Consider the following 19,017-nt stretch of genomic DNA (forward strand, 5'->3'; position numbering starts at 1 on the left):
GTTCATTTTCCTTTACTCGCAGCCACAGTCATTGTTTTACATCTTAATAGTGTATTCTGAGATGTGATGATGTCTGTACATTGTGTGTGTATACGTGTGTTTGTGTGTGTGTGTAGAGCATGCTTGAGAAACGGTGCACATGCATGCGTGTGTGTTTCTCTGCACTCACATCACATCATGACATTTGTGAATACAATGTAAATTTCAAATATTTTTAACGTTAAGTCATTGTTGTAAGTCTTCGTAAAAATGTGTATAGAAAATCAGGAATAAAATAGTTTGCTATTTCTTTTGTGGACTCTCATGCAGAAAAGAAAAGTGTCTCAAATTCTCAGTGTTTTTGTGTAACAATATACTGCCTTTTCTTTTCTTTTTTTTTTTATTGCTTTTACAAACTCTTTTCATCACAACCATCAACAATGATTGTTTGCCAACATATGGGGCAGGAAGAGTATCCATTTTTATGGAAGCAATCTGGTTAAATGAAACCAAATGTACTGTAGCTTATCTGTGTGATTTTATATTCCACCAAAGTGCCATAAACATGGAAAAAGAACGCAAACCATTAGGCTTAATGAGACATTAAAAAAGGTACAAAATACTTGTACAATGTTCAAAGCACACAATATAATAATATACATCATAAACCACCGGAAGAGTGTTGGATTAAACAAACAAGCAATCTAAGCAGTCTAATACGCTACAGAAGGGTTACAAGGGCTGTAATTATATGACCTTTGAATAAAGTAGGAGAGTATTGTAGGCCGAGTACGTCACATGATCGTCAGTCAACAGTTAGCATCATGGCAGACTGACAGGTTACAAACATACACAAACCTTCATTGCCCAAGGGAAGGATAAACAGACAAATAATAAATGGCCGGAGAAATCCGAATGTTGAAGAGATTCGAATGGCTGCAGCCATTGGAGCATTTTTTTTTTTTTTTTTTTTGCGAGAATCCACAGAAACATGAAGGCTCACTTTTACACTTCTTCTTCCTGATTTCAGCAAAAGTCTGCTTCTTAAATTAGCTGCTGCAAACTTACTCTTCGGCACATTGCAACCACTTAAGAAAATGTTTTTCCCAAGCAGTTCTGGATTTTCCCATATGAATTGGTGGAACTCAAATTGTTTTGTAACAAACCATCTGGTGTGTCAGCCTATGAAAAAGGCTGGTTGGAAAAAAAAACAAAAAAAAAAAAAAAACCCCAAAGAAACAACAACAACAAAAACAATGACACGTGAAAAGAATTTCTTTCTCATTGGCTGTTATATACACTATATCCGCTTTTTTGATAAAATTGTATTTTATCATCCATCCATCCATCCATCCTTCCATCCATGCATCCGTCCATCCATCCATCCACTGTGCAGTTTAGTCGGGGAAACGCTGGCAGGCTTTTTTCCAACGGCAGGCAGTGCACCACTGGTCCTTGCGCTCCACTCCGTAGACCTTGCGACATTTCTTGGCCTCCCCGCGACCTTTCCTGCGAATTAAACAAGGGCATTCATATTGTACATAAACCTTTGAATTTGATATCTTGATTTTCTGACCTGGTCTGCTTCATATCAATATTGCTGTACCTAGCCACAGTCTACCTTGATAATAGAGGGAATATATCGGCTTTTAAGGCAAGTACCGTACAGCTGTGGTACAGCGAACATGTTCAAATTACACATTTCATCAACAGCAGAGTATCCGATCTAATATTCGTATTCGATCTAATAATAATATTGTAAAAGAGACTTACAGAAAGCTATTAAATGTATTGAAGATGAGAGTCAAGATAAGCCACGTAGCTTAACATGTTACAGTTTGAATGTGGTTCATAACAGATTTGCCGGACAGAGCGTTTATACAGTGCCGTTTTTGAAACAGTTTTATTTCTGCTCTGTTCCAGATACTTTGGAGACGAAAGGCATCTGTTGTGTCTGGCGCTTTATTTTTTAAACAACAGAATGAATTTTAATACAAAAGCAGACAGTCGTCCAACCTGTCCCGCATGTACTGGGAAATTTAAATAGTTAATGATTCAATGATTATGCGTCCTGTAGGGCCTTCGCAGTTTGAATAGCGCGTTTCAAATTTGAGACGCATCGATCCTCCTCCAGAGCGATGCCCATCTCATAAACTGACAAAGCTAAATATTTATCTTGCGGCTACCAAAAAGAAAATGGGTATTGGCTTTTCTGCAGAGTCTCTACAGTTATGTGTTGTCATTTGGCATGTGATGTGTTTGGACAGCGTGCACTTCGGTACCGTTTAAATCTTAACGGCAGGCGGGATATGTCGACGGAGCAGCGGTGAGCGCTAACAGAAATATGTGACGGCTCACCTGAAAGAGCAGTGAGTGCGCGAGGGCGACGCGCTCATTGTCTGGAGCCTGTTCTGTTGGAGCCATTGCTCCCCGACACTGACAGACCGACAGCGAGGTTTCACCATCTGAGGGAGACAGACGACCGCAGCGGCATTCTTTAATAGATGAAGAGGCAAGACCCTACACTCGGCCTGTGGTTGTTGCATTTTTCAGAGGCAGAGTGATCTTTTCAACTGTGAGTCAGCCACATACCAGAACAACTATACATTACTCCCTTTCACTGTGTAACCATTGTACAAAATTAAAAAAAAAAAGTTTTTCTTTTCTTTTCTTTCCATTTTCTCTCCAATTTTGTCGTCCAAATGCTATTTAAAAAAATAACACAGACACTCTGGATACAAGGGTTGTAACCCAAATTTGTACATAAATCAAATTGCATCGTAATCTATCAATAACCAACACTAATCCAGTAGTATAATCATGAATGGGCGACATAACAAAACTGCAGCAAACTGTTTTGGTATGAAAAACACTTCCAAGTCATAAATGTAAAACACTCAAATAAAAAACAGTAGACCGATATATGTAATGTATCTACATCTGTTTTCAGATCCATACATGGTGGACAGAGTTGGGCTACAAGAAGACCCACCTGAGCGTTATTGTGGCCAGAGGCTGCGGTTGGGGTGGTCAAAGTGTGGCACCCTGGACTTCTTGGGGCCACGGGTGCCTGGACAGGGCTACAGGCCTGTAAGACACCACATGAGCGTCATTAAATTCATTGAGATGTGATGTACTATTTGGCTGCATCTTGTTTGTGGACAGAAAAAAAAAAAAAAAAAAAAATTTGAAGGCCTTCATCCACACAGACCACCACTTTGCTACAACTCATTCTCCCCCTCCTCAATTGCAACTCTACGCAGTGAATAGTGTGAGTTTAGCTTAGTTAACTTACTGTGAGCAACTCTAACTTAGTATGTCTCCATTTGTTCAACTGTATTTAGCTTTGCTGGACCGGCTGTTTATCCTATTGTATCAAATATTTGTTTGTCTCAATTTCACCCATCAGAAGACCCATTTCATTTACAGGTCAGGTTGAGGCCAAATAAGCTAATGTTGGCTGCTGTACTCCACACCAGGAACTTTGGTCAGTATAGCTTATTTTGCCAAATTCAAGGCAACCACTGGCAGGTCATGGCTACAGCGTAAATCAGAAATGGCAACTGGTGTCACCCGGGCCACACTCGGAATGGTACCTAGTTTGCTGAGAGATGTTGTCAGCCATGAATGTTTTGTGGCGCTAATGAGTCATACAAGACAAAAGGAGGCTCTTTTCCCTCGGGGAAGGAGGCTTTGTTGCGTAATTACTAGGAAGAGCAAACTAGCGTCTTATATATTTGGTAAATTGCAAGGTAACACTTAGCTCAGCTTCGCTTGCCATAAAACCGCACTGACCGGGAGGTTACGATATCGCACACAATGCAACATAAATGTGAGCCGACAGTTAATGCAGACTTTGAATGAACTAGAGGTAACATAAACACACTTGAATGATAAGGATGTATGTCCTTATTATGGAAAAGAAATTCAGCATTGAATGGCGCAATGCATGCTGGGAACCAAAGTTAATGCGAGAAGTATACTGACGAGGCCAAGCTCTGAAATCAAAAGTACAACGGTGATTTTTTTTTTCTTCACAACAATGGTTGTCAGTTGGTTGAAAGTCCACGGGAGGTTCCTAAAATCGGTGTCACCCGATAAGATGTACATATTTAACGCCGTTAATCGTGTCGCAAACACGTATGGTGGTTTGAACAAGCCACAGGGCAAAGGAGACGCATCAGGGATCTTTCAACAAAGCAGAGTGAACTAACTGCCCTATACTGCAAGGTGAGAAGGCCTAATAATTTAGGGGACATGCAGGACAAACATAGTATATTATTAAAACTGAGCGAGTGGATTTTTGTGGAACAATGTACAAACTGCGTTCTTGCGCCTAATATTGGTTTGCTCAGTTTTCTGCCATCTTTGAATTGTATTTTTTATGTAAAAAAGCCCTTTGCACTGGGGGGGGGGAATCACAGCTTGGGCTCTGGTACCAGTCCTCTCGAGAGGGGTTGGACTCTCTTCCACTCTGGAGTTGCACACGGGAGATCGACAGGTGGATCGGTGCAGCGTCTGCAGTGATGCGGACTTTGTATCGATCCGTTGTGGTAACGAAGGAGCTAAGCCGTAGATCGATTTACCGGTCTATCTACGTTCCTACCCTCACCTACGGTCACGAGTTGTCGGTCGTGACTGAAAGAGCAAGATCCCGGATAAGTGGCCGAAATGAGTTTCCTTCGCGGGGTGTCCGGGCTCTCCCTTAGCGATAGGGTGAGAAGCTCGGTCATCCGGGAGGATCTCAGAGTAGAGCCGCTGCTCCTCCACATCGAGAGGAGCCAGATGAGGTGGCTGGGGCATCTGACATGGATGCCTCCCTGGCAGAAGACCCCGGGGACGACCCATGACACGCTGGAGAGACTACATCCTTCGGCTGGCCTGGGAACGCCTCGGGATCCCCCCGGAGGAGCTGGATGAAGTGGCTGGGGAGAGGGAAGTCTGGGCGTCCCTGCTAAAGCTACTGGCCCCGCGACCCGACCTCGGATAAGCGGTAGAAAATGGATGAGTGGATGGATGGCCCATAATTTACTGCACTTGATATATTTGCCCCTCTCCATTCTCCAATCAGTTCTACATATGCTGTTTTAGCACATCTGCCTCACAGTTCTGAGGACCCGGGTTCAAATCCAGCCTAGCCTATGTGGAGTTTGCATGTTCTCCCTTTGTCTGCGTGGGTTTTTCACTCCGGTTTCCTCCCACATTCCAAACACATGCATGATGTGTTTGGAATGTGTGTAGGTATGAATGCATGTGAGTGCATTCATACAATTTAGAGTCTTCAATTAAGACTCTAAATTGCCCGTAGGTATGAATGTGAGTGCGAATGATTGTTTGTCTGTGTGCCCTGCGATTGGCCGGCGACCAGTTGAGGGTGTACCCCGCCTCTCGCCCAGAGTCAGCTGCCATAGGCGCCAGCACGGCCGCGACCCAAGCACGGAAAATGGATTGGATGGATGGATGTTTTTCTTGAACTCTGGTACAACCCATTTTACTCAGACTGTCAGAGAGGAATGCACTATAACCAGCTGCCTTTGTACGTAAATAAGGGCCACCTGCTTGACACCTGTTCTTTTCACAGAATGAACTTATTGAACTCTCGATGTTATTAATTTGAACAGCTTCCTTTTTCTTCACTTTCGATCACAGAACACATTTTTTTTATACAATTTGTCTTCATGTTTTGATTTGGAATAGAAAGTGCAGTGCTGTACACGTTGCTGTTTTTCAGAACTAGTGTATACTGGACATCTGGGTTATTTATGTAAAACAAGTTTTGTTTTTCAAATATAAAAACTATTGAGAGATACATGCTTTCATTGTGCATCACGGTCTGCCAGTGGTTAGCACGTCTGCCACACAATTCTGTTGTTTTGGGTTTGAATTTCGGCTCCAGACTTCTCCCACATTCCAGATAATGATATGTTAGGTTTATTGATGAGTCTAAATTGTCCATAGGTGGGATTGTGGTTCTCTCTTTTTTTTTATTTTATTTTATTTTTATTTTATATACAGTATGTGCCCTGCATTTGGTTGGGGAACAGTTCAGGGTGTACGTCTCACTCACAGCGCTATAGACAACGGATGGGTGAATGTTTAATGTCGGTTCTCCAAACTAACCTGATAGAGATGCTCTGTGTGGATCTGCCAGAAGCTGCTGGGGGCCGACTGGCTGAGCGGACTGGGCCGGCTTGTGCCCAGGCCAGAGTTGGAGTTGGACCTTGGCCTGTGTGCCGTCGGGATCTGAACAGCCAAACCGGTTGGTGAGCTGCACGAGGCCCAGCTGAGAGGGGTTGCTTGTCCCAGAGCCTGCTGGGAAGGAACTAGTGCAATGCTGTTGTCCACTGCCTCACAGGAGATCTTAGTGTAGTAGAAGTCTTCTTCTCTCTGCGACTGATCTGACCCATTGCTGTCAGGAAAAGCATGTTGTTGTTTTTTTTAACTGTTAGCTAAAGAAGCACCATTGTGGCCCAGATATAAAATCTCATTGTTTCTTCATGTTCAATTGCTAAGTCAGAGCTTCTCCGACCACTTAAAATTTTTATTCCTTCCTGTTTTTTTAACGTTGTTGCTGTCTGCATCAGTCTACCATGGCGAGGTTGCCACAGAAAGAAGATATGAAGCTCATAAAAAAATAATGGCTGTTCAACATCCTCATATTATTATTTCTACAAATCCATCATAGAGCAACAACGACAAGCAATACATCTTAATACTGAAATGTAAACAATTGAAAAAAAACTTGAGGGGAATCTAGAGATATATTCATACAAAATGTAATGCGTAATGAACTGGCGAAGAGACAAACTCACCCCAGATGCAGGACTCGGATGTGTCTTTTGATTCCGACGGAAGATGTGAGCACCTTGCCACAGCTGGGCCACAGACACTTGTACAAACCTTTGAAAGAGCTCTGTGACAGAGAACAATGTCAAGGTAAGGTACGAGTACATCATGTACTCTATACAGCATAATTGTCATCATCAAAATTCTACCTTTCTCAATACTTTGGACAAAGCCAAGTTATTTACGACACTTAACATGTTTTGCAGTTTATTAAAGCTTCTATGGCACACACTAAAGTGAGCTGCTTCATGGACAAAACTATTAGGACGCCTGTAAAATGAAAATGGAACATGATATGAAGTGGGTCCCAACAGCTTGCACACTTCCAGGAAGATATATATATATATATATATATATATATATTTTTTTTTTTTTTTTTAAACAGGCCATTGATAGCTTGCAAAGAAAACCTGGTACATAATCTCTATTCTCGTTCATCCCGTAGGTGTTTGATGGGGTTGAGGTCGGGACCTCTCAGTCAAATTCTTCCATACCAAGCATGGCAGCCATACCGGGAAAAAAAATCCTACCACAGAGTTGCATATAGTTTTACAGGAAGCATACAATTGTCCAAAATGTTGAGGTAAAATGAAGAATTAAGATTCAGATTGTACGAGGGAGTCAACCTGTGATTGATTAACTAATTGCTTAGGAGGTACTGTCGGTCTTTATTCTTTTGTCAATATTATGTATACTGGATTGGATACATTTTTTGTTTGTTTTACTTTTTTAGAATAGAATAAAATGAATAGCATTTGCGGCACGGTGGACGACTGGTTAGAGCGTCTGCCTCACAGTTCTGAGGACCGGGGTTCAATCCCCGGCCCCGCCTGTGTGGAGTTTGCGTATTCTCCCCCGTGCCTGGGTGGGTTTTCTCCGGGCACTCCGGTTTCCTCTCACATCCCAAAAACATGCAGGGTAGGTTGATTGAAGACTCTAAATTGCCTATAGGTGTGAATGTGAGTGCGAATGTTTGTTTGTTTGTATGTGCCCTGCGATTGGCTGGCAACCAGTTCAGGGTGTACCCCGCCCCCTGCCCGATGCCAGCTGGGATAGGCTCCAGCACGCCCGCGACCCTAGTGAGGAGAAGCGGCTCGGAAAATGGATGGATGAATAGAATTTAAAATATTGTTAAATTCCATTTCCCTCTGAAATGTCTCCATGAAGTTGTAAATAGTGAGAGGTGCCGCCAACGGTCAAAGAAAATGCCAAAGACGGAGGATGTAACACTGGTTAATACGATACATTAGCAAATATCACAGCAATCCCAAAATACTTCCCAAATATAGGATTGTGTGCAGTCAAGGGGATGATACCAGCGGAATCTGATTGGATGCTTTGTTTTGAATTGCTACCATGGCATCTGTGATGCATTATTCAAATTTTTTTGTGCGCATTATCTTGCCTGTGATCTTCTGGCAATAAAGTCCGACACTTCAGAAAAAATAAGTCTTTGGAATAAGAAAAGTAATCGCTCATATGTCTTGAACGAGCTGCACATTTTGTTCTTTGATTGAGTTTGAATCGGTTGAGCGATAACAAAATGGGTGGAAAACAATCAGACAAAAGAAGACTGATGCACTTCAACATTGTTTTGAATGCTCAGCTCTGAACATTTCACTCAATAATTGCCTCTTTATGAGGTTGTTTTATAACTTTGTCGAAAGAAGTTTCATCTAACTCGACCATTTGATGTCGATCATAAAGAACAATGGCATTCATCCTTTGACATAGATGAATTTGAAGAACGGCTAACAATGAGATCACTGATGGTGTCGTGTAAGAGTGCTCACACAGGCTGCCATCCATTCTGCCCACGGCATAAACTAAAATTCACAATTGACACGTCCCCTGGTACGGGGAGCGACTGGTTAGCATATCTGCCTCACAGTTCTGAGGACCGGGGTTCAATCCCCGGCCTCGCCTGTGTGGAGTTTGCTTTTTCTCCCCGTGCCAGGGTGGGTTTTGCATGGATGAGAAGAAGTAGTAGCAGGTGGAAAAATCTACAGGTATGCCCTATGCTTCACAAGTGCGTACCTTTGGCTTTTTGGTATTAATCTCCTCCCCCTGCTCCAACTCCATGTTCAGGCCTTCATCCGGGCTGCTGTCCATCTCCGGGACGGATAGCGAGGGGGCCGGGCTCACATTGCCGTGATCCCAACTCCAGTAGCCGCTGCTGCCGCTGTCGGAGAGCTCGCCGCCGCCGCACTCCATGTCAGCTGACGATGAGTAGCCAACTAGATGAGGAAAGATTCAGTTTAGTTTTACAGACTACTCTGAAACCCCTCTGTGTCATGGTTAATCTTGGACGCCCCGGCTATATCTTTTTTTTTTTTTTTTTTTTTTTTTAATGGGTTATTACAGTAAACAGGCAAGTCTGAATTTAATTAAATTGAATGTCATTCAATAAACAGAACAGGTCGAGAACAGCTCTGACACATTTGGAGAGCAACTGTATTTCGAGTGGCACGCCTTCAGTGCGGAGCCACGTGGCGGCGCGACATGCCGAGGGCTACTTCATGTAAATGCAGCGCAATTAAGAGCAAGAAGAAGAGGCAGAGAAGGTCCACTAGTAAGATGCAGTAATAGTCGAGATAGATCAAGATACGTATGCCTGTGAGGAATGCCGGATGTTATGTTTGTATGTGTTGGTGCTCCGTGTGTGTAAAGCAGCAGTGGTTTAAAGGTGCATAATTACATAACATCTATGCTAATTTCTATGAGCCGGTCTATGTTGTATCACATTATATGTTAGCATTACGCTAGCAGACTTTTGCTAGGTGAAATTATATGGTTTGGATGAACATTTTGGTGTTATGATATACTGTGCAATGAATCATTCTCTTTTGTTTTATGTGTCAGTTTTACAGTAAACTTTAACTTGGATTCCAAATAAACAGCGTGAAGCAAGCATGTTTTGCCTCTTATTTGGACAACTGTGAGAGTGAGTCTTCTTTTCATTTCCTCAAAGTGATGTTATAAGGCAGGCTCCCATTTCTTGACAGCGAAAGAGTGACAACATGCACTAAGAGTACTTCAAAGTGTGTTCTAATATGTTTAAGTGTGTTCCATTAAGTATAAATGTTTTGAAAGTGTGTGGGAGGGATAAAACTAAATAAAAAATGTTTTATATGCTCTCTCTGTATCATATTTATATCCATTACGAGCAGGTTGGGAATGTATCCCCCATGATAAAGGGCGGCTGCACTGTATTTCGGGTCTTAAAACGTTTAAAGAAAACATTTTGGAGAGTGGCTAAATCCAGAAAAAAAAAACCTAGGAAAATGGTTGGTCATGAAAAATCCGCGTTAAATTTAGACGCTTGTGCTTGTAGAAGTGCTCTCTGCTGCTTTCCACTTTGCCCATCCTACAGAGAACAGCAGGTGTCCCATATGGGTGCCAAGGTTGTGATGTGCTTCTCCTTAGCCAAACAGATTTACCATCATATTTCTTTTTCCCTTTGTTTCCCCCTCTGTTCCCTGATTCATTATTGATATTTTCCTCATCACTTTGCCAGCATTTATTTTTGTTTTGCTTTTATGATATTTAAATAGGGATGATAAATCTACACTAAGGCATTTTTATTCAAATAGGGCAATAATGATGCTCAAAGGGAATTACTAATATGTTTTAACTAGGAGCAGGGAGCTAACTTTACAGTCTATAAAAACTAGAGCATGGCCGATATGGATTTTTTTTTTAGGCTAATGCCGATTCCAATATTTGGCAGAATAAAATTCTGATAACTGGCTGATTAATTAAAAATATATATAATAATAAATAATGTCACTTATTTTTGGGTCCCTGAACACTTACGACAATAAAGATCTGAATTACAGGCAGACCATTTGACTGTTTTACTTTATCCTTGAGTATTTGTTTAACTTTACAACAGAGAGAGAAGAATCGGCAACCGTTTGCCAATTGTTTTGTTTGTTTGAACGTCATTATCTTTGTGTCATGTTGTAATGTGTGAAAAAATAAATAAATAATAAATATAAAATAAAAACTCAGCAAAAGATCGGCCAATGATTGCCAATTTGAAAAGGGCTTAATATTGGCCGATGAATCTGTGAGGCCCTAATAAAAATTATGCAAATGATCCATCCTGCTCCAGAATTTTTTTAAATGCCAAATATTGAGTGGAATCTAATGACGTTTTCCAACTTGGAAGAGATGTGTGGCGTTTGCCGGTTTCGTGCTTGCGTCCGTTTTCTCCAGGTACTCCAACATGCTAAATTAATTGAAGGTTGTAAATTGTCCATAGGTGCAAATGGTTGTTTTTCTATATGTGCCCTGCGATTGGCTGTCGACCAGTCCAGGGTGTACTCCGCCTCTCACGGGAAGTCAGCTGGGATAGGCTTTAGCTTCCCCATGACGACAAGTGCTAAAGAAAATGGATGGCTGGATGATAAATGTTCAAAACCATGTGCCACAGACCTGTTCCAGTTTCTGTCTGTGGAGGACTCTGGAGCACAGGGTTACAGGATAGGCTGGTCAGGACCATGGCCGCCATGATCTCATCCATCTCCACTGACTCTGGGCTACGGAAACTGGAGACAACAGAGCTTAAGTTGCAAGCAGACCGTTGAGCTCACTCACTAATTCGTACAGTGCAACATATCTCTCACCTGTATGCAGGCTCTCTAGCTGATACCACGCATGGGTCCATTGCAGGGGCCCTTGTTTGCAGGGGAGCGGGCACGATGCTCCAGCCTCGCTCCAGCTCACGCTGCAGGTGGACCGTCTTGTTCTTGTGAATATTTCTGTCCATAAACGGATCTTGGACGGAGTTCTGTGTGTATATCTTCATCGGTGGTTCAAAGGTAAAATTCCAAATGAGCCATTGTTTCAATGCCAATTCACTTCAAAGACTACATTTATTGTGTATGGCGGCAGTAAAGCAAATCATTAAACGCTCCAATGTGCTGAGGCATACACCGGTTATTTCGGTTAAGCTGGTTACATAAACCTCGGAACTGGAGTTTTGCTGTGGCCACGGACGGGTAAAGCTGTTGAACAAATATTTCCTGCCCATCTGTGGTGTCCTGCCTGCAGACAATATGGCTAACAATGGAGGCAGTATGAAATGGAAGCGAGTGCCAACCACTGACTAGGCAGTAACAGAGGGACAAGAATGGATGATCCCATTTGGGTGGGATGACTTCAGCGCTCAAAAAGAGGATTTATAACTGCCAATATACTGCCATGAAGGAAATAAACAGAGAAAAGTATTACGTACACTTGCACAATATAACGAAATCCAATACAAGAGCTGTTTTTTTGTTGTTGTTTTTTTGCTTCTCATAGGTGCAGTTCAAAACGCCGGAAAGTTACAACTACAATAAAGATATCATTGCTTTCCATCGAAAAGAATACCTCTTATTCAGCTCCAAATGTTCATTAATTTCTAATCCAAAAAAAAAAAAACATGGAGCTACATATGATTTTCATTGGAAGGCAACAATATCTGCCAGCGTAACACACTTGCCCTACTATTTTCTGTCATCCAAAATAATTACACTAACAATATTTAAAATAATAACAATGGATTGATTCTTTGAATTTAGTCCAACGACTGTCCCTCCAACAGTGTGTATTGCATGTTGTGTATGGTGCCAGGTATAAATAAACCTGATGTGGATGACATATAAATTAAAAGAGACATATTAAGCATGTTTTTCCCCCCCCCCACAATATAAAACATTTCCGAGATGTCTTAACAAAAGACCTCCGGCATTCTTACGCCAAACTGCCTCAAAAATACACGTAAAATCTGCTTATCAAAACACTCAGTTTTGGGGGGCGCAGTTCTGTCTCATGAAGAAGTTGAGTACCACTTTCATAACCATGAACTTGAAGAGCTGCGTGACACTAGAGCATAAAACAACCACTGGCTAATTGAGTTACTCACTTACTTGGTTGTTGAATTCTAAACTTGATGGATGGGTAAGGCACCAACGTTTGTGAATGAGCAATGAAAAAGCATTTTTTTCAATAATATGTCCCCTTTATCTATCTAGAATGGGAAACTGATCTCAGTCTGTCTTCTCACCAGAGTGTTTTGCTGCGTGTTTGGTCCGTTGATGGCAAGCATGTCGGACACGCATGCCTGCAGCCCTGCTGCCATTCCGCCTGGCTCGGATTCAGCCCCGTCCTGGGATCTCGTAGCTGCCATGCTGCTGCTGCCGCTGCTGCGTAGTGTGGGGACTCAGCAGTCGAGCACAGAGTCAAACCTCCCTGCGGGTGACGCACCGCAAAAGCATGAGATGTGAAGCAACCATATGAAAACATAACTTCCACAATGATTTGAAAGCAACAGGTCAATAATGTCTGGAGTGTGGGTGTGGTGCTTACATTTCCCATAATGAAACTCCCCGGTATGCTTAATTTAACCATTTTTGCTTCCCAAAAGTAATTTCTTTTTCACCTTCCCCCTTTAACTGATGGCGAATGACATGTTTGTGATGAGGTTCTAAAATTCCCGCTTGAACAAGTCTGATGACAGCACCATGACACCTTAGTTTTTCTGCTCACAAGTTCTGCCTCGAGCAACAAAAGGCAGTAATGTGCCAAAAAAGGAAATTCACGTGCAACATGTATGATGTGCTCCTGTTAACTGACTTCATGGAACATTCCATAATAGAACATTTGTTGAAATACTAGATTCCCTCTCTAAAACATTCTCCGTGATGAATATGCTTATATTGGAACGAACTACTAAATACTGTATTAAGTTTGGTTCGCTGAAGTTTATTAACCTAAAAAATGGCTGCTTTGGGTCTAGTGAGATTTTCCAAAGCCGTCATTGTCACATATCACTGTACAAATGAAACTTTGAATGTTATTGCAGGAATCTGGAGAAAACCACCATTCAGATCGTGTGGCCAAATCGAATAGCTTTGGGTCGTTGTGTGTTGCCCAAATACGTGACAGACAACACGTTGAGTGGATGTCATCTGATGATTCATGATGACCTGTCAGCGCAAGGGTGAAATGGGGCTATCGCTGCATGTTGCAGAAGTAGCAATAATCCAAGATCAAATGAGAGAACTTTACAAACAGGAACTTTCTTTTCTGGTTTGGCATACTGTAGTTTGTCCTTAATTCTTCTGACCAAATTGGTTGCTCAAATGCTTTCAGATGCTCAATATCTTCATTTATTTTTTAGCAAATGCTGAAACTTAATCATTGTTTTGAATCTTAAATTCACCTCCTAAACTATTTCACAAAGTTGGATTAACTGTGAAATATGTAATTAAATCTGCAGAAAAAAATGGTCGTAAAAGTTTCAACTCTGTATAAATTCCAGCTGGAAATGCTATTTACAACAATTTACTAGAATACTAACCAGAGTGGCACGCAATTGACGGCATATCTCAGCCAAGGCTGAAACGATACTTAATTTGTTTTCGCACCAAATCATCCAAACACTTTTCCTGGGTGTACTTGAATGTTGTCATGAAGATTCATACTTTTTTTGGGAGAAAATGAAAAACTAAATGTTGCAACTTGCATAACAGTGGACCCTCAACAAATTCACAAAATTCACCTTTTTTTGGAACCTGTCATGGGCGGAAAAACTCGCCTCGTCACAATTTTTTGCAACGTGGCAAAAAAAAAAAAAAAAAGAAAAAAAAAAAGAAAATCATTTGTTTATTTTCATGGCAAAATACTGTCTAAAGTAAGTGTCTCTTTAATTCGTGGCAAAAATAAATCTAATTAGTTGTCCACTCCGCCAAACTCCCGCTCAACCAAACGTCCGCGGCAGAAGGAAAAAGGTTGTTTCGTGTGTATGTAGAAATTCCACCGACACTGGGGGTGTCAAATTTATTTTGGTTTAGGGGCCACATTCACTCCAATTTGATCGAAGGTGGGCCGGACCAGTTTACAGTAATGCCTCGTTTATCGTGGGCGTTAGGGTCCGGACCAACCCGCAGTTGGTGAAATTCGCGAAGTAGCGACCACAAATGTTTTTGATTGATTTGAAAGCTGTATTAATCTTCCTTAAACTCCTATTAACACCTACCATACTCATAAACCTTTCTTATACTCTTAAACACCTTTTATACTTTAACATACAGCAATGGACAGTAGTACTGTACACTATGCACATTTTATTCCGTGTCGTGTTTTAATATTCACGTTTATTGATAGTTATCTTGAAAAGCTTGTTTCAAATCGTATGAACAATCTGAAATGTCTTAACAAAAGTGAGTGCAATCTGAACAATATTATAAATCAGCATTTTCATGTATATATGCATAACTTACAGATCACAGTGGATCACAGCATACCTTTTATAAAATCCATCCATCCATTTTCCGAGCCGCTTCTCCTCACTAGGGTCGCGGGCGTGCTGGAGCCTATCCCAGCTGTCATCGGGCAGGAGGCGGGTTACACCCTGAACTGGTTGCCAGCCAATCGCAGGGCACATAGAAACAAACAACCATTCGCACTCACAGCCATGCCTACGGGCAATTTAGAGTCTCCAATTAATGCATGTTTTTGGGATGTGGGAGGAAACCGGAGTGCCCGGAGAAAACCCACGCAGGCAAGGGGAGAACAGACAAACTCCACACAGGCGGGGACGGGGATTGAATCCGGGTCCTCAGAACTGTGAGGCTGACGCTCTAACCAGTCGGCCACCGTGCCGCCTAACGTTCACGTGCACATCCACACCCACGGGAAATTTAGAGTCTTCAATCAACCGACCACACGTGTTTTTGGGATGCGAGTACCCGGAGGAAAGCCACGCGGGCACAGGGAGAACATGCAAACTCCACGCAGGCGGGCCTGGATTTGAACCCGCAACCTCAGAACTGTGAGGCAGACGTGCTAACCGGTCGTCCACCGTCTTTTATAAAATAACTTTTTAAATTTACATAGATTTAAAAAGGAACCTAGCCAAAAAAAGCTGGCATAATTGAGCTAAAACACAAACAATGAATCTATATGAGGTAAGCAGCCCGACTCCATTTACAAACATATTATCAGTCATCAAATTAGCTTGTACTCACTAAAGAAGTAACTTTTAATTTTATTCCCTATCATGAGTCATCACAGCGAGTCACTCGCATGATTTGTTTGGCAGTTTTTACACTTTGCGCTTCCTGACGCAATCCGCGGATTTTTATCCGGGCTCGGGACCGGGACTGGCTCGGAATTGGTGCACTGACAGGGAATCGGACGCACGCCATCTGCGTTTAAGGCAGCAGCCTGTACCACTACACTCACAGTCACTTAAAGCAATTGAATAAAACATGCCCCATGTAACTTCACAAACTTTTAACTGCACTTTCACATGGAATTAACAAACAATATATGAGGTAATACAGCCGACGCTTCTGCGGCAGTTACACAAAACGTCTTACTGCGCAGATGTGATGGTATGCAGTCTTTTTTCTCTCTCAGCTCCGATTCTCAGCACTTCCGGTTCTACGGTGCTTGTACCAAAATAAAAGCGAGGGTTTGAAAATAAGAGTCTATATGGACAAATGAACTAAAACTTACCCCACGGGCCGGTTTGGACATCCTGACGGGCGTCTTATCCGAGTATTATCCTTCACTTCTGATTTCAAAACTAGTCATCCATCAATGTTGTTGCATGTAATAAGATGATAAGGCGATGAAACCTTTACATGGGTTCCGAGTACTGTATTTTTCCGAGTACTGTATTTTTAAGGGTACAGCAATGTGTTTATAAGTGTTTGAAGTGCTATTTATGTGTTTTGGGATCATACTTTCAGGCACATTTAGTGTCCATCCATCCATTTTCTGAGCCGCTTCTCCACACTCGGGTCACGGGCGTGCCGGAGCCTATCCCAGCTGTCATCAGGCAGGAGGCGGGGTACACCCTGAACTGGTTGCCAGCCAATCGCAGGGCACATACAAACAAACAACCATTCGCACTCACATTCACACCTACGGGCAATCAATTAACCTACCATGCATGTTTTGGGGATGTGGGAGGAAACCGGAGTGCCCGGAGAAAACCCACACATGCACGGGGAGAACATTGAACCCCGGTCCTCAGAACTGTGAGGCAGACGCTCTAACCAGTCGCTCACCGTGCCGCCATATTTATTATATTTATATATATATATATATATATATATATATTTATAGTATTAACATAAGTCATTATAATAACTTTTAGGGAAGTGTCAATTATTTGTGGAAAGGACTGACAGACTATTCGGCTACGCCTCCTGTCACTACACTCTCTGATTGGCTAATCTTGTCCTGCCGTGCCTAGTTGTAAAATGATAATTCAAATAAATTACAACCATTCACACCTACGGGCAATTTAGAGTATTCAATCAACATACCATGCATGTTTTGGGGATGTGGGAGGGAACCGGAGTGCCCGGAGAAAACCGTGCCGCCAGTTTTTAAATATATAACAAAAAGTATTTTTTTTTTTTAATACTGTAAATTACATTTTCTATATGCGCTTTTTGTAGTGATCAGCACGTGAATCAATAAAGAGGCTGTAATCTGCATTGTGCTGAACTGTTGTATTTTGCATTGCATGCGACTAATAGGTTCAAAGGATTTATATGGGGAAATGTTCAGTTTGGTCATTAGTCACACATTGTGATCCGTGTGTTACTGTAATACTGAATTTTGATTAGCGCTTCATCGAACAGCACGTGGGAGAGGCTATTGCTGTCGTTTCCTGTACTGTTTCGCCAGCCATTACGTTCTACTAACATTCGAATTTCCCACCCTCTTGTGTGCCTCCGAATGCAGCTCTAAACCTGGCAAAGCGTTCCACCAATCAGAATCGAGAACGCGTAGTAAACAAGCGCCATAAATGTGGGCAGGCGTCTCCCCCGATTGGCTGGCCGCTCATTTTTGGGCACACACCCCCTTCCTGACAACGTGTTCGGACACGAGTTTCGCCGGGAGGCGCTGTGCTGGACGACGGGATAGTGCCGAAAATAACCGTGTTTTCACGCTGATACACTCATAAAAATGGACGCCGCAAAGCCAAAACGCCAGCGTGACAAAATCCCACTTCGATACAAACGGCAAAGCAAACGAGAGTGTGTCAACGCTGTGGCTTACAGAACGGGGTGGAAACAAACAAACAAACACAAAAAAAACAATCATAATCATCACTCTAAGCCGCGTTTGAGGCAGCTCAAATGCGACTCGAATTCCACAAACACCAGCAGAAATGAGTTCAAAGGGCACGCACAAAGATCATGCATGTTTGTTTACATTCTGCCGCACATTCGACGCAGCTGCGTCCACAAAAAAAATGGATCATAAATGTCGAGTACAAGTTCAAATATAGGCAAGCCCCCTACCCTGTTCACATTGGTTGTTTTCACGTCTGCTCCTCAACAACGAATAAATACCACATTTAGCTAAGCGAAAGTTGCACTTCATCGCTGATCTCCACCCGGCGACGCTTACACTGTGAGCAAATACACCCCCAACCGCCTCCTCCTTCGCGTTTCGAGCACACAGCTTAAGCAAAACATGCACTTTGCTTTTTGCATGCACTGTTCCACCAATCTTATTGGGTGAGGAAGAAGAAAAAAAAACACTCTTGCACTTACTCGGTCGATAAAGACGGTCAATCCGTCTCTTCGTTGCAGTCAGTAGCGGCGGCGGGGGACGGTAGGGGGTCGCCTGGCCCGGCAGTCAGTGCCCGGGGGAAGGAAGGGAAGAAGGGGGTTGGGTTGCTCTGTGCTACGTGCGTCTACGTGTGTGTGTTTGCTCGAGCAATGCCGGGCCGACAGCTGGCCACACAGCGCTCATAGCGACATACGAGGTGAGGCGGTGACGATTTAGCGCAGCATCATCACATATCCCGCATGGTCTGGATTTGGGACCTACATGTCATTAAATGAATTCATTATTGTTGTTATTATTATTATTAGCAGTAGTAGTAGAATAAAAAATAAAAAATAAATTAAAAAAAAAAAAAAATATATATATATTTATATATTTATATATATATATATATATATATATATATATACATTACAGTCATCAAAGTATTTCTTTTGAATATTTTTAAATCATTACAAAAGTGAAATGAAAATTTGCCAAACATTTTATTTTGATTTTTTTAATTTACAATTGTAAATACATTTGAATGTTACCACATATTACACAGTAAGCAATTTCATGACTAGCCATTTGTTTCTGAAACTCAGATTTTACATTCATGTG

The 19,017-nt window shown here is 42.1% G+C and overlaps 1 protein-coding gene across 3 annotated transcripts; it reads right to left on the reverse strand.

Moving 5' to 3' along the window:
* Window positions 1-1,212: 1,212 nt before the first annotated feature.
* Window positions 1,213-18,579, reverse strand: znf395b (zinc finger protein 395b). 3 transcript variants are annotated; one of them, XM_061704525.1, is made up of 10 exons: window positions 18,399-18,579; window positions 12,881-13,065; window positions 11,457-11,632; window positions 11,266-11,378; window positions 8,863-9,062; window positions 6,792-6,892; window positions 6,100-6,388; window positions 2,972-3,067; window positions 2,338-2,444; window positions 1,213-1,488 (listed from the first exon to the last, which is right to left on the reverse strand). In XM_061704525.1, the coding sequence occupies exons 2-10, from the start codon at window positions 13,001-13,003 to the stop codon at window positions 1,377-1,379; spliced, it is 1,317 nt and encodes a 438-aa protein (XP_061560509.1). In that variant the 5' UTR covers window positions 13,004-13,065; window positions 18,399-18,579; the 3' UTR covers window positions 1,213-1,376. The 3 variants fall into 3 exon arrangements, with proteins under 3 accessions (XP_061560509.1, XP_061560510.1, XP_061560511.1); XM_061704526.1 differs by lacking the exon at window positions 18,399-18,579 and adding an exon at window positions 18,144-18,354; XM_061704527.1 differs by lacking the exon at window positions 18,399-18,579 and adding an exon at window positions 15,123-16,812.
* Window positions 18,580-19,017: the final 438 nt, after the last annotated feature.

This window comes from Phycodurus eques, chromosome 18 (assembly GCF_024500275.1).
Source record: "Phycodurus eques isolate BA_2022a chromosome 18, UOR_Pequ_1.1, whole genome shotgun sequence".
Classification (NCBI taxonomy): Eukaryota; Metazoa; Chordata; class Actinopteri; order Syngnathiformes; family Syngnathidae; genus Phycodurus; species Phycodurus eques.

Excerpts from the sequence above, each read along its gene's own strand:
- znf395b (XM_061704525.1), bottom strand. The coding sequence starts at position 13,003 with ATGGCAGCTACGAGATCCCAGGACGGGGCTGAATCCGAGCCAGGCGGA. Across the intron at positions 11,379-11,456 it reads GCTAGAGAGCCTGCATACAG|TTTCCGTAGCCCAGAGTCAG; the intron begins GTGAGAGATATG and ends TGTTGTCTCCAG. Across the intron at positions 6,389-6,791 it reads ATCCGAGTCCTGCATCTGGG|CAATGGGTCAGATCAGTCGC; the intron begins GTGAGTTTGTCT and ends TTTTCCTGACAG.